The 15,244-nt window shown below is 45.4% G+C and overlaps 2 protein-coding genes across 3 annotated transcripts; both read left to right on the top strand.

Moving 5' to 3' along the window:
- Positions 1-1,074: 1,074 nt before the first annotated feature.
- LOC111256402 (protein terminal ear1-like) lies at positions 1,075-2,836 on the top strand. The gene is made up of 4 exons (XM_022824335.1): positions 1,075-1,943; positions 2,083-2,196; positions 2,284-2,425; positions 2,519-2,836. The coding sequence occupies exons 1-4, from the start codon at positions 1,075-1,077 to the stop codon at positions 2,663-2,665; spliced, it is 1,272 nt and encodes a 423-aa protein (XP_022680070.1). The 3' UTR covers positions 2,666-2,836.
- Positions 2,837-9,193: 6,357 nt separating this feature from the next.
- On the top strand, positions 9,194-12,837 carry LOC101764804. Of its 2 annotated transcripts, none has more exons than XM_012844201.2 (12): positions 9,194-9,360; positions 9,459-9,538; positions 10,058-10,163; positions 10,630-10,728; positions 10,833-10,898; positions 11,041-11,154; positions 11,511-11,585; positions 11,689-11,791; positions 11,891-11,938; positions 12,025-12,146; positions 12,243-12,440; positions 12,514-12,837. In XM_012844201.2, exons 1-11 carry the CDS (start codon positions 9,283-9,285, stop codon positions 12,342-12,344), a joined length of 993 nt encoding a protein of 330 aa, XP_012699655.1. In that variant the 5' UTR covers positions 9,194-9,282; the 3' UTR covers positions 12,345-12,440; positions 12,514-12,837. The 2 variants fall into 2 exon arrangements, with proteins under 2 accessions (XP_012699655.1, XP_012699654.1); XM_012844200.2 differs by having other exon boundaries at positions 12,508-12,837.
- The last annotated feature ends 2,407 nt before the right edge of the window (positions 12,838-15,244 follow it).

Below are 15,244 nucleotides of genomic sequence, written 5' to 3'. Positions count from 1 at the left end.
AGTTCGGGGGTGTTTGTTTCCTAGGAACTGACCTTTCCCCTGTCACATCACATGTTTAATACTAATTAGAAATATTAAACATAGGTTAATTACAAAACTGATTGCATAGATGGAGGTTAATTTGCGAGACGAATCTATTAAGCCTAATTAATCCATGATTTAACAATGTGGTGCTACATTAACTATTTGCTAATGATGAATTAATTAGGCTTAATAGATTCGTCTCGCGAATTAGCCCAGAGCTTCTACAATTAGTTTTAGGGGTATCTGGATCTTTAGACCAGACTAAAATTCATGCCACATTGAATATTCAGAGGCTAATTAGGAGAACTAAATATGAGCTAATTATAAAACTAATTACACAGATGGAGTCTAATCCTGAGACAAATCTATTAAGCCTAATTAATCCATCATTAGCACATATTTACTGTAGCACTACATGGTCTAATCATGGACTAATTAGACTTAATAGATTCATCTTATAAATTAGCCTTCGTAATCTGTGTAATTGGTTTTGTAATTAGTTTAAATATTTGATGCGACAGACATTTAGGAATAAAAAAAACCAAACGAGGTATATAAAGGACTAAACTTTATCAAAACACGCCCTTCGTCATGCACCTCTTCCTGTTTATATCGAGGCTACTGGTTCTGCTGCGGTTGTGCCCCATAACCCCCAAAATCGCTTAAGGGGGTGTTTGGGAACATCCTATTAAAATTTAACACCTGTCACATCGAAGGTTTGGATGCTAATTAGGAGTACTAAACATAAGCTAATTACAAAACTAATTGCACAGATGGAGTATAATTCGCGAGACGAATCTATTAAGTCTAATTAGTCCATGATTTGACAATGTGGTGCTACAGTAACCATTTGCTAATGATGGATTAATTATGCTTAATAGATTTGTCTCACGAATTAGCACAAGGTTCTGCAATTAGTTTTATAATTAGCTCATGTTTAGTCCTCTTAATTAGCATCCGAATATCCGATGTGACACTGTTAAAGTTTAGCACCTCGTATCCAAACAGCCCCTAAGAAAGACAAGACCGCAAGCAGGAAACCAAGCAGCTATGGAGCCGTCCCAGCCCCTTCGAGTCGATGCCAAGCCCTACATCCCGTTTGCGACGGTCGTAGGCCCTCCTCCGATGGGCTTGCCGTCGCCGGACTTCTTCCCGCTGAGGGCCCCGAGCCCGTACCCGCCTCCGCCTCCGCAGGCGTTGTTCCCGGGCGGCTTCGTCCCCGGCTGCTGGGGCATGCCGCTGGCCCCCAGCGTCGTGGGGATGCAGGGCGCGTTCCCGTACCCTACCTGGGCGCCGCTCATGCCGCCGCCGAACGGAGCTATTGCAATGCCGGCGGGGACGCCCTGCGTCACGGCGGGGGCGATGCCGCAGCAGGGCGGCGGCAAGCAGCCTTCAGGCTACGTACGCACCGGGCGTGTGCCCGGCGCCCGGGCGACACCGCGTCTCGAGGTGCCGCCGCGGATGCAGCGACCGTCTCGTCCGGGAGCTACCGCGGCGTCCCGCGGCGCCAAGGCCGCTGGTGCAGGAGGCCACGGGGTTGCGAAGGAGGCGACGGCGTCCTGTGGCGCCAAGGCTCCTGGGGCCGGAGAGGAGGATCCGGCCAACGAGCCGTCCCCGCGGTCGGTGCTCGTCACCTCGAGCCCGCCCGTGTCGCCGACGACCTCCCTTCCATCTTCGTTCCCGTTGCCGTGCCTGCCGCCGGCGACCGCGGCCCTCGCCCCGCCAACGGTGCCTCCCCACACCGCCGAGCTCGGTACAGCGAGCCCGCCCGTCGGTCTGCCGAGAAGGAGGCGCCCGCGTGGGCCTCGTCGTGTACAGCGGCCGGCTCCTGGCGGCGTCGTCCCCAAGCCTCGTCTCCTGTTCGACTCTGCTTCCAAGCGAACATCTCTAATGATCAGGAACATACCAAATAATTTCACGTGAGTCTGCGATGTTTCCTCATCTCGGTTGTAGTTTGTACTTTGAACTGCCTTGATTCGCTAATCGCTACACAATTTTTGCTCCGTTGATGAGTCTGAAGCTCAATGAAAATCTGATATTTGATTCCTTTTCGCGCAGGAGGATGAGGCTGATGTCTATCATCGATGAACACTGCTTCATCGAGAACCAGAAGATCCCCACAGGGGGAGTGAAGTCGGAGTACGACTTCCTTTACGTGCCATTCGATTTCCGGTAACTTCTCCCACATTTGACCGCGAGCTACTCGATCTTCTCTCTTCTGCTTCCCGACCCATTTCCTCGTTTGCCGCATTTGCCCAGGACCTTGGCCAACAAGGGCTACGCGTTCGTCAACATGACGTCGCCGGAGGCGGCTCGCCGGCTCTGGGAACACCTCCACGGCCACCGCTGGGAGGTCAATCGCTGCGGCAAGACCTGCGCCGTGGACTGCGCCGCCGACCAGGTACGTCGCCGCCGCCAGCGCCTTTCTTCTTCGCTTGCATTGCCCGCCTTGATACTGACGGGTGGCTCTTGCTCGTGGCGTTGCATCTAGCAGGGGCTTGACAAACTTCTGGATCGTTTCTCCGGGTCATCCTTCGAGTGCGGAACCGAGGAGTTCCTGCCAGTGCGGTTCGAGCCTCCGCGGGACGGCACCCGGCCAGCTGAGGGCGTGATGCTCGTCGTCGGCCGTCTGAGAGTTTGAAACGCCGCTCGTGATGGCCAGTGTTTGTCTGTGTCTCATCGCCGCACCCCCCGGCCACTTCGTATCTTGCATTCTATCCGGTGGCGTTTGATTCATGCCAAGGCAGGACAGGGACAGGGTTACGAAACTTTTATCTCTATCATATGTTTGTGCTTTGGGTTTGGGTTTGGGTCTGGGTTTGTGGGACCCACAAGGTGATAGGAAAAAATGAAAAATGCTGTGACCTTATCTTCTTCTCGGTGCTTCTCCTGGGCCTCTGCTGGAGTGCTCGTCCAGATTCCACAGCCTCTGCTCGAGTGCTCGTATTCCAGAGCCACAAGCCCCCAAGCGCTAGCGCTAGGCAACAGCCAGATGCGCCGGCAAGCAGCTCCCCCTGCCCGCACGAGGAGGCGACTTGCGGCTCTGGTTGCCCGTACGGCGAAGCAGCCTCCGGCTCTAGCACGCAATGCGAGGTGAGTGAGCTGCATATCCTGGTGCTCGCGGTAGGAGACTGCCTGCGGCTCCACCAGTGGTCCGCGTAGCGAGGCGGCTGCAGCTATGGCTCCGGCGGATCAAGCGACGGCGCTGAGTGCGACGAGCAGCAGCTCGATCTGGAGACGGTCGCGATTTCCCCAACTCGATGAAGCTGCAGTGACATGTGGTGAGGCACGGCGGCGTCAGGCAGCGGAGGACGCCCTGGTAGCCTCCACGCTAGATTTGGTCGCCGGCGTTGGTGTCGACGGGACTGTGGAAGGTGATGCAAAGCGGTACAGGCAGCTCATTTCCCGGCATAACCCACCCCTTCCATTGGGATTACACCGTTGGTAAAAGAGGCTCTCATTTCCCATTCCCTTTCCCTATTTATTTCGCATTCCGTTAATACAAACATCGGATAAGATATCTCCGTGACCTCATTTCCTTATCCCACCACTTGTTTCCCTATATCCAAACGCCACCTCCGTTCATAGGAGGAACAGATAGAACGGGAGATACGATCCGCCCGGCCGGCTTGATTGCCTGAGTAATCTGAATGTGTACGTCTTCCTTTCAATTTGCATGTGTTTTTCTTTCAGCATAGTGTCGAAGCTCAAACGGTCCCTGTTGTGTAATATGTTTGGGCCGTGTTAGGCTGTTAATGAGTACTATCTGTGTGTGATCTGATGTTGAGTGTTGCAAGCCAGGCTCTCGGTAGATCAGATGTTGAGCTTGACCAGTAGCATCAGTTAGAAACTTGTTGTGTCGCCTGCACATGGGATTAATTGAAATCTTACAAGGCCTTTTGGCTGATGACAACAGCCTCAAGTTGATTTAATCACATTGCCTCTTGTTTCTTGTGGGAAATGATTCTGAAAGTTATAGAGGCATGGGATGAAAAGTTTTGGAATTTACACTGCTGAGATAGTTTAGCATCGTTGGGTGCAGTCATGAATACCCTTACTTGTGATCTTCAAAAGATCTTGCAATTTTAGTTGCCTTGATTGCCGAGAAGGCAACATTTTGATCGTACTGGTTCGTCTGGTCTGATTCTTGGATTTTCAGCTGAATTATTACTCATCTGGGGATGTAGGTGGAATCAGAAAGTCGGTTCAAATAAGGCAATTGGCACTTGGGCTGTATTTTCTCCGTGTTCTCCACCTGAATAGATGAACAGTTTAATAGTATTTTACTTCTGCACAAATCTCAATCCATGTTTACTCCAAAAAACTATAGATTTTGTTGTTTTTGTTTTGTATTTCCTGACTGCGAAATTACAAGGATGTGAGCTGCCGAGTTAGTTTGAAATCTAGATTACTTGCCTTGGCTAAAAGCTAGCGTTGTCAAAAAGTATCTTGGAAATAAATCAGTTTTTGTCCAGCTAGAGAAGTTTGGTTTAGAAGCGTGTGCCTCAAAAGCTCTTTATCAGGAGATGCCAACAAAATAGGTTTATGATATACCTTCATGTGTTTACGGACGTGTTGGGAACCTTACTAATTTAATTACACCAACGGTTCTCAACTTGTCTTGTGATATCAAAATGTAGTCTCTAAACTCTAAAAATGCATTTTCAAGTTTCTAAACTTATCTTAAGGTGTCATCTTTGATTCTAAATTCTCAAAGTGTAGCCTCCTAAACTTGCCCTCAGATTTTATACGGGTCTCTAAACTCTCAAATACATTTTCAAAATTTAAAACTTGTTACCTATCGCTGATGGCAATGCTTCCTCTCGCTCACTGCCTTCACAACTACCTTACATGCATGTCTTGCTCGGCCCTTGAATTGGAGAATATTAAAATGCACTTTGAGAATTTAAGAACTCGGATGACACCCTGAGATAAGTTGAGGGACCCAATAATTTGTTTTGAGAGATTAGGGACCCATAAGCCATTTTGATACAAGTTCATGTACTTAAAAATGAATTTTGAGATTTTAGAACCTAGATGACACCTAGTGTATTTTACGCTTGGATAATGTATTAAAGTTGTCTCACAAATTTAAACTCCTTATACAAAGTAAACTTTTTTTAAGCGTTAGTTTGTCAAGTATTTTTTTAGAAAAGACACGCTTCCTCCGTTCTAAAATATAAAATATTTAGGATTGTCCTAAGTCAAATTAATCTATATTTGACCAAATTTTATAGAGAAGTGTATTAACTTATGACAATAAGTAAATTATAAACATATATTTCATAATGGATCTAACGATGCTCATTTGGCATTCTAAATATTATTAATTTTTGATAAATTTAGACAAGAACCATTTTACTTTGAATGTTGAAACTAAGATATCTGTATTTTAGAACGGAGATAGTATACTGTTAGGATTTCTGAAGTTTTCTTAAAACAAATTACTCACTAGCAACCCCACTCTTACAATTAGCTTAATCTGACTTACAGAAATATGCTTCATAGATTGTTCGCCTTATGTTTTCTCAGCTAAAAAAACCACTTAGCCAAAAAACCGTGGGACCATAGGTAAGAAGAAAACGGTCCGGAACAGAGGAAATAGCGCCACTACCGTAGTCTAATCAGCTTTTGTTATCGGATTTGGAGGGAAGTGGATATTGTATGGATACAAATACTAATGTGGATTTTTTTAGATGTTGAAAATGATGTGGAGTTAGATCGAATAGGAACAAATGTGGGCTTAAATAGTTGGTAACATGCTCTTCATATATAATTTTGAGAAGGTTAATAAATCACAAAATAAAGTTAGAAAGGTGTAACTTATATGGCACAAAATACTCTTATTCATAATTAAAGCTGGCGGCCTAGGCAACCATATAAGCAGATGTAAAACATTGTTCACATATTACAAAACAGAGCTAAGAAGTTCTAAGGTAGACATAACATTGTTCATAAGGCACAACTATATCCTTGCTAGAATAGAAAAGAATAAATCCCAGCTACCTAAAGTGAACAAGACACTACATACCAAACCATCGGAACCTTGATGATTAACATTATATCCACGAACAATTCTATTATGCGACTCAAATAATCTGTATCTGCTTGTAATGATTGGATCATCCATTCCCATCGGATTTTTACGATACCGTATTCTATAGCACATCCAGAAGCGGATTTGGATTATTCATACCCGCTTGGATATCTTAAACCATTATTACCCATGTCTGTTTTCACCCGTAGTACTAATATATATATATATATATCAATTTCGTCCGTTTCTAACTTTATAATTTCTCACTACAAAACTAGGATGGCGATAAACCAACTCTAGAGTATAGAGTCACATTCAAGATTAACACGAATCAACTCTTGTATTGGCTCCATGAAATTAGTGTAACATTTATAATCATCCAGGATTCATCAAATTAATCATCACTAACAAAGGACAGTCCGATGCATTCAAAAATACATTCAGATAGTAGAAAGTGCGAAAGCACCAGTCCACAACCATACCGGCAATGGCACAGTGCACCGTACCACAAGGTCCACAACCATTGTAAGGTTTTGACAACTTTTTGACCATGTGTATGGTGCTATGAGCTGCGGTAAGGCTTCGGTTCTGTTGTCGAGGTGTTGTGAGGAGTGGAGTTCGGCGACGGTTGATGTCCCAATCCAACTAGCCGATATGCTGTAAAGTTAAGTTGCGTGTGAGGGCGTAGTGAGACATGCGTTGAGGAATCAATCCAACCTGTTTTTGTTTTCGTCCGATCTACACTTCGTCTTCTTTATTAATATAATCAGCTCTATAAAAATAAAAAGTCCACAACCATACCGGGCGAGTTTGTTGCGCCCTGTGCTCCGTGCCGTCTTGCTTGTTGCCATCTCGTGTCCGGTGTCCCCTCTCCCCTCCTGTATGGCTGGTGCTGTAGCCTGTAGCTGACGATCGTGGCGGGGGTCGACGGTACGGGCTGCGCCGGTGAAGTGATGCAGATGCCCTTGCCATTAATGGGATTTGATGCTGGGAGAAGGAAGACTGGGCAAGAAAAGCACTGCTCCGTATCCTCTCTCTCTCTCACACACACACAGCAGGCCATTGTTTCTGAATTTATGGATCAGGGTTTTATTTAGGATATATAGATGTTCTATGATATTTTTCAAAAAGCCATGAAATCTCGCTTCTCGCAAAGTATGGTAACTTTTGAAGTCTGCCGTACGTCCTTTTTTTTTCCCTTCGTTGCTTCGTGCCCTCGCCGTCTGCCCATCGATCTCGTCCCTGTGCAAGACGCGACGCGCTATTCCGCTGAGGTAGGATGACGCTTGCCATTAATGGGACGTGAGATCCGGTGAAGGAAATCCTTTCGTTTATCTCCGTCTACATCAGTCCATCACGTCGCCGTCCCGGCCTCTCCTCTCACTCCCCCTCTACTGCAAATGCCCGTCGCTTCCGCTGCCGTCGCCCAAGCGCAATGCAGCCAATGTTCGGGAACCGTGACTCCCTGGCTCGCAGCGAGCCAGCGACGTGTGACTCCGCGCGCGGCGTGCTCACCTGCTCGGTGACGGTGCTCCACTGCGGCACTCTCCGATCGATGTCCGGCCGGCCGGCCCGGCCGTACCAAGGCCGCAGCCATCTACGGAACGCATTGAGAAATTGCGACGGCTGACGTACTGGTGTGAAGGTGCGCGCACCTGGCGGTGCTTGCATGCCGCTGCCACGCCGGCCGGTGACGGCACAGGGACTGCCGCAGAGGGGAGGGATCCGGACTTGCTTGGTGCTGCAGGGCTCTTGACTCTCAATACCGGGCGAGGTGCTAGTACTGCACCACGAAGCCAGGAGTGTTCTTCTCTTCTTTGTCCTGGAGCACCTGAATGCGTCTCTCGGCAACTTTTCTCAATAACTTGTCGCTTTGTGCATATTTCTTGAGATCGAAATTTGATTGATGTACAATAACATACTGTACATGTGCAATGTGCACACAGTACAATATGGATATATGGTTGTTGAAGAAGCATGGGCTGGAACTCTGGAAGCAGTAGCACTGCTACCCTGCTTGGCATTTGCGTAAATGACGAAAGAATAAACAGGAAGCAGACAGATGCAATGCAAGTCGCCAAGTCGTCCTCGTTCCTGGGTATGGGCACATGACACGTGAGTTGTGAGCAAACACTGGGGTCGGCACCTGCATGCCAGGGACTTCCGATCTCATGCTCTCGGCAGGTGAACGCCCAAAAGTTATTTCAGAAAGAAAATGGAGCCTGAATGTCAATTGCCCCTTTGCTTGGCCAGAAATGTGTATGGGAGTTACTGGTTTTATTTTATTTTTGCTAGATCCCGCAGTAGCAGTCTTTTGACTGTTTTCTCTGTGATAGACTCTCCAGAGTCCAAAGTCCAAACTTTTTTTTGAGCACGGTCCAAAGTCCAAACTGCACTGCGCGACCACAGCAGCATGCAGCTTGCTCGAGTCCAAATGGGTGATATATATTCTTTAATTTTTCAAATATATGTTGTAATTTTTAGGTCCTATCAGCAAATTTGGAGGTTTCTTTTAACACTCAATATTAAGATAATAGACAAGTAGATGTCACATATTGGGATAAAGAATTTGACACTATCATGAATCCAAGAGTTTCATGACCACATTTCCCGTTTCCTCCTCTGATTTGTCCCACTTTCATGTATAAATCAAAGCTCCAAATTTCTTTAGATGAAAAAAATGTCTCTGTGCAGTAAGGAGGTGTTGCTCCGCCTACCTTCCGAAACAAAGATTACATATGAGTGAAGGAATTGTTAGATAAGTTCTTATTCTAACTAAGTGAAGCATATACCTTATAATTTCTAGAAGAATCAAACATGACGAAGTGAAGCATAGTTGGAAATTTAGAAAAATAATACTCCCTTCGTCCTATATTGCAGGTCGTTTTAATTTTCTAGGTACATAGAATATAGTGTATGATCTTAGAAAAGCTAAAATGATATGCAATTTGCAGCGTAGGTGGTATCTTTTTCCATCTATTCCAAGGAGAATATATGCTGACGATAGCTTTACAAGCTCTAATTTACGCAAACGAGCAGCGCTAGCGTATTACGTAAACTTCTTGAGAAGGCGTTAACGATAGAGCAAAGAGGCGGAAGTTTCCAGCTCTATCTACTAGTTCCATACCTGTGGAGCACACCGCACGCGCGCCCGAAGCCCCCCCTTCCATCTGCCACAATTGCCAGTTTCCGCTCCACTCCGCTTCCGGTACCAGCCGGCGATGGCCACGGCCGCAGCAGCCGCCACCGCGGCCTCTACGTCGCTCCGGCCGCCGTCTGCATCCCAGCGACGCTTGGCGGTTACACGTTTCACCCTGAGCATACCGATATTTCCCTCCTCGAATTCGTGTCTACTTGTTGTCGGCGTCTTCTAATCATCCGTGTTTATACTCACCAGAGTGTGCCCCGTCGGTGGTGTTGGGGGATCCCTGTGCGGTCCGCCGGGGGGAGCGCATTCCATGCGGAGCGGCGGAGGCGGTTCGTGTTCTGTCCTTATCTATCTCTGCTTGCAGTCAAATTTGCTTGTGCGCATTTCGTGGGCTGCTTTGGATTAGAAATAATGGCGTTTTGCACTATTGCACGATTTGGTGAATAATGTGATTTCTTGGGTCATCTGATTAACCTTGCTGTGGCATTGCTGTGTGCGGGATTAAGAAATTTAGCGAATCGGGGAAATTTTACAACTGAACAGTGAGCACGGTCTGAACATTGTAGTAGAACTGCCGTTGTGTTTTATAGTTGCTCAACTTTTAAATGACCTTGGAATTGCAATTTGTCAAGTAGTTAGCATGGCTATTGTTAGAAAGTTTTGATATGATAACTTTTAGGCGCTTAACTGCTGAGACAAATTTGTTATTAATGTTCGGTATGCCTTGCTGTAAAAAAAAAATTCAGGTATGCCTTAATGAAAATACTACTCGGCATTCATCAGGATGTTAGGTTCCTTCAAGATAATATTAAGATTCGTAATTAAAGACTTATGATTTCGTTAAACAGGAGCACCTTATTATGCGCAGCTGATAAAGCTCCTGAAGAATCCCTCAAGAAGACCATTGAAGTGGATAGGTTGATTGATATGCTGAGGGAAGCAAATCATAGAGAGGTAATGTGATTTATATCTTCAGTCTGGCTAGTAATCTGATCACATTACCCTTTTTGATCTGTGATTGCTGTCCTACAATACAATTCAGACCTCACCATGTAGGTTTAATCCAATTTGAAAATTACTAGTCTATACTATGCTCAGTTTGAGTTCACTTCCTGTGTTACCTTTTCAAAATACGCAGAGCCAAACTAAGTTTAATCAACTACTTGAGTATAGAACTAGTTTACAAATTGACTTATAAACTGTCAGATTGCTTTTTACTATCCCATTCTACATGCTTGCACAGTGTTTGAGTTTGCTTAATCACGTCACTATATTAGACTAATGTGTCTATTATATTCTTTTAAAATATTAAGTTCTTATTTTCTATTCAAACAACTAGGGGAATCCTTCCTTTTTTGTTTCTTTTGCCACAATGAGTTTGGAAATAAATTAATGAGACACCTTTCTTGCTTGTAAACAGCTTGATCAAATTGTGGTTGAAAATGTTCTGGCATTCGACGCTGGTTTCTGGGTTCGGCTGGCAGCTAGAATTGATCTCTGCAAATCGGATGATGATAAAGCATGGTTTTACATATGGAGACAGTTTTGCTTCCTGTGCATGTTATTTTCTTCTATCGCAATTAGTCTAACTTTGCAATTGGCTTCTCTTTATTGCCTTTTCAGAAAGATTATGAAGAGCTGGCTGAAAATGTAATGAACATTGTTGACCGGCTTGTTCACAAGACTGATGTAAGAACCATGTTTCCATCATGCACAAGTGTTCACACAGTAACACTGACTGTGTCTTGACGTGAAGAGAGGAAACTTTTGCATTTGTTTTGTGATTCAGATATGTGTTGCATGCTGCTAATTTTACCCTTATGTTGTGCAGCAAAAGATTGAACAGTCAACTGATGTGCTGAAGGCAATTCTTAGTCCTGTGATGCATGAAGGAGATGTGAAGTGGCCACCAAGAGATCCAGAGACAGTCAAATTGATGGAGAAAGTAAGGCCACATCTCTCCCTAGTTTTCTGCCTACTTTCTGTTGGTCTTGGCTTTTACTTGCATTTCGCCATTGTCTTTGTTACATTGTTATCTGCAATAATTAACAAAAATGCGCTGTGAACATGTGATTGTCAGTACAAAGATCCAAACATCTCTTCTTCAATAATTTCATTCTGAGTATGCTTTATGCATGCCGTTGTTGCCATTGTCTCTATTTATGAACCAACATTTCTTTTGGGCTTCATAGATTTGATTGATCGTATGCAATTTTCTGTGTGATGTTGTGTACCTAGAAATTGCCAATTTTTCTTCCCGAGTTCTAATATGATTTTGTTATGCCATCGTGATATTCCCAGGAAATATCACGCCGAGAACAAGAAGGACAGCTCGATGAGGGATTTCTGTCGGAAGTTAGTGCTCAGTTGAGGCAAGTAAGTGTTATTTTCTGCTTTTTATGCTAGCAAGTTGTGTATCATTTCAATGTAAATTAAATTTTGTTTTTCTTGTGATCAGTATATATTTACCTGCTATTAGGCTAAACAAGATGGAGATAAGCCAGGCCTTCAAGCTATGCTGCAAAAGGTGTTGCAGTTATATGCTTCCAAATCTCTCCAGAAACGTAGTTACGCGTACAAAGGTAGTCTTTCTTTATGCATGACTTTAAGGCTATTCAACTAGCGATGTTGAGAACGGACTACATTTTCATTTTGTCCTGAGTACGTTTCATCCTTTTCAGGGGGCCAAGTTGTAGTTCCTGAAAAGTTTCTTGAATCCATAATACAGGGTCTGTATTGCCACACAGAGATTCTTTTCTCTCTCTTTTGCATCTGCTAGCCATCATATCTGATCAGTACAGATTGTGCAATGCAGCGCCTGAGAATGAATGGAACAAGGTGTTGCTTGACGGACTTACAGTCGGAAAAGGAGATGTTTCACCGGATGATTTTTATGCCGTTATTAACAAGAGAATTGAGCGAGTCTTGATTCGCACGGTGAGAGTAGCAAGCACCTGGTTTCTATAGGGAGCAGGGCCGTGTCTTGTTTTCTCACACTGAAAATTTTTCTTCATTTCTTTTTCTGTTTGACAGGAAGGTGGTTCTTACCAGCAACGCATACTTGTTGAGTATCTAAAAGAGATACAGGCTAGAGCAGAGGAAGTTGTCAAAGTGCTTCAAGGACCAACAATTTAAAATCTGCTGATCCACTTTACACATACATGTTTTTTTGTCTGTTTGATCATAGTCTGATGGGCCACGTGGCTTCAAGGGTGTTTGATGTAGGAGCAGGTACGTTTCCCCATTTTCTGCATGCAATTGAGAACTCTCTGCATGTTAAACAGATTCCACCTTTCAGTTTCAGATACGCCTGATGCTCGGAACCTCGGACCAGATCGCACAAGGGGAGCGCAGGAAATGGAGAGGAGATACAGAGCCAGAAGAAATGCGCGATTACAGCAAACTGCCCGTGCTCATCTGAGTGATGGCCCATTTTCAGTATGAATTCAGCTTTCATCTCGAAGGCCTGGGTGGTTTCTGTCGGGGCAATGGGATTTTGTGGGTCTTGTCTGACTTAAAAGCTTAATATACTACACAGGTGGGGAAGTGGAAATCTTGATATCGAAGTTTCAGTGGAATTGGTGTCCATCTCATTTTGAGCTACCTGAATGCGAATGCTTTAATCTGTCCTAGTAGACTCATAGGAGCACACATTTTTTTCTCCATTTTTGAATTATGGAGCAAAGGAAGCGCACAAATATACGTTCCCGTGCCATACAAAGGCCGTGGATTTTGTGCTGGCGTGCCGCGGGGATGCCAAAGATCGCACGCCCCAGCCTCTAGCTCTTGTTTGGGCCCCTTTAGAGCTTTAAAAACAGCTCCTGGAGCCGTTTTTGCTGGAGCCAAGCCAAAAGGGTAAAAACGAAATGGCTCCTAGCGAGAAGCCCTCCAGAGCTGGAGCCGTTTTTCAACGTGAAGGATGGAGCCGTTATTTTTGGCTTTGGCGGCTCCTCCCGCACGCCCAGACTCGCGGTTACGAAACTGCCCACCGAGTTGGTCAATATTACGATCAAAATGCCACCGCAACAGAAGCCCGTCGCCCCTTCTGTCCTTGCACCGCACGTATTCTCTCGCATGCGCCGCTTCTTTCCTCACCTCACATGACCTTAGCAGGGACGCCGGCGCCATGAACTAGGGTCGGCGGTGACGGGCGGGAGGCGGGCCGACGCGGACGGGTGGCGACTCGAGGCGACACGGAGCTGGGCGATGGGGGGTCGGGCGGCGAACCGAGGCGGCGCGGCGATGGGGATGGCGGAGGAGCCTGAGGTGGCAGCGAGCCAAGGCGATGCGGCGCCGAGGAACCCGAGGGCCGGGCGGCGACGGGGAGCTAGGCGGCGGGGCGCGCGTGGTCGGGAGATGGGCGGCGGAAAACGAAAGGAGACGAGGAAAATGAGATAAGGCAGAAGGGGAACGTGGAGAAAAAAGAAAAGGAGAAGGAAAATAAAGAAAGGAGAAAAGGTGAAGGAAAAAAAGAAAAAAAGAAAAGGAGGGAGGAGTCCCTTTTCATTTTTTTAATTTAAATGGACCTAAATTATAAAGTAATATTAAACATTTAATTCAACTATTAAAAAATATATATCCAATGGCATATAGGACATTTGATCTCTTACATCCATTCCTAAAAACTGTTTTGCCACTTTCCAAAATAGCTCCATCTATATTAGAGAAGCCGCTCCATATAAAGTCGTTGTAGTAGCCGAAGCCCTGCCAAACTTTATTTGCTCACTGGATTTCTACTAGTGTCTGAATCTGGACTCGAGCGTGCTGGTTATGGGCCTGTTTAGTTGCCTGACTTTGGACAACCAGAATCACTGCGCCAGCACCGTAGCATACTGTACCGTTCCGTTTGTATTTGTGAATTATTGTCCAAATATTGACTAATTAAACTTAAAAGATTCATCTCGCAAAGTACAACCAAAATGTGCAATTAGTTTTTGATTTCGTCTACATTCAGTACTCCATACATGTATCGTAACTTTTTTATGTGATGGGAATCTTCTTTTTGCATAGTGCTAAAGTTGGGATTTTGGGTAACTAAATAAGGCCTATGTCTACGTCCACTGCTTGTACGTCGCAATCATCTCCACAATTCATATACCGTCATGTCCATGCTGTAAAATTCGACGCTACGAGCCTGATCTCTTGCTGCGTGCAGTTCCATCGTTTGGTAGACCGTAGACTGGTGATACTCTGGTTGCCCTCTGGAGTCTGTGGCCTTGTTTAGTTGGCGAATTTGGGAGGTGCCAAATTACTGTTACAGCACTGTAGCACACTGTAGCGTTTCGTTTGTATTTGTGAATTATTGTCCAAATATTGACTAATTAGGCTCAAAAGATTCGTCTCGCAAAGTACAACAAAACTGTGCAATTACTTTTTAATTTCATCTACATTTAGTACTCCATGCATGTACCGCAAGTTTGATGTGATGGGGAATCTTCTTTTTGCATAGTGTCAAAGTTGGAAGTTGGGAGTAACTAAACATGGCCACACGTATAGGAGAAGGGATAGGGTATGATGACTGACGAGCACCGAGCTGAAGAAGCAATCAAGTGGCAGTGGCGCGATGACAGGATCGGCGACCGCCTCGGCTGTTGAGAAAGTAGATCCTAGCACCTGGCACTACTCCCTGAGCCAGATACGGGCATACTCCTACGGCTAGTCCATCCAAAGCGATCAAAAAGCGACCCTGTTGGGAACTTGGGATCAAGACCATGGTTCAAAAGGCAGCGCCAAAAAGCGTGTGCCGGATACACCGCAGTATCCTTCCAGAATCCAGCGAGAGCAGCCGTGGCACATGTATTTGACTTCTCATTTATAACTTGGTGGATATGGGCGGCCGTCGTGAAGCCACCAGGGTCAAATACACATTCATTTCAAAATCAGAATTGACATAAAGTACCAGTGCCATTTATGCGTGCAACCATTTTAGTCCTTTCACTTAAAAATCTTGTACGATGCTACTTGTAGTACAAAGGCAGCACCCAAAAATGGCTCCTTGCTTTTCAAAAAAAAAAAACACAGCAAGCCGAGCCAGC

The sequence above is a fragment of the Setaria italica genome, chromosome II (genome assembly GCF_000263155.2).
Source record: "Setaria italica strain Yugu1 chromosome II, Setaria_italica_v2.0, whole genome shotgun sequence".
In the NCBI taxonomy this organism is placed as follows: domain Eukaryota; kingdom Viridiplantae; phylum Streptophyta; class Magnoliopsida; order Poales; family Poaceae; genus Setaria; species Setaria italica.
Note: the sequence above shows the minus strand (reverse complement) of the source record. Positions and strands in the feature narration are given on the sequence as shown.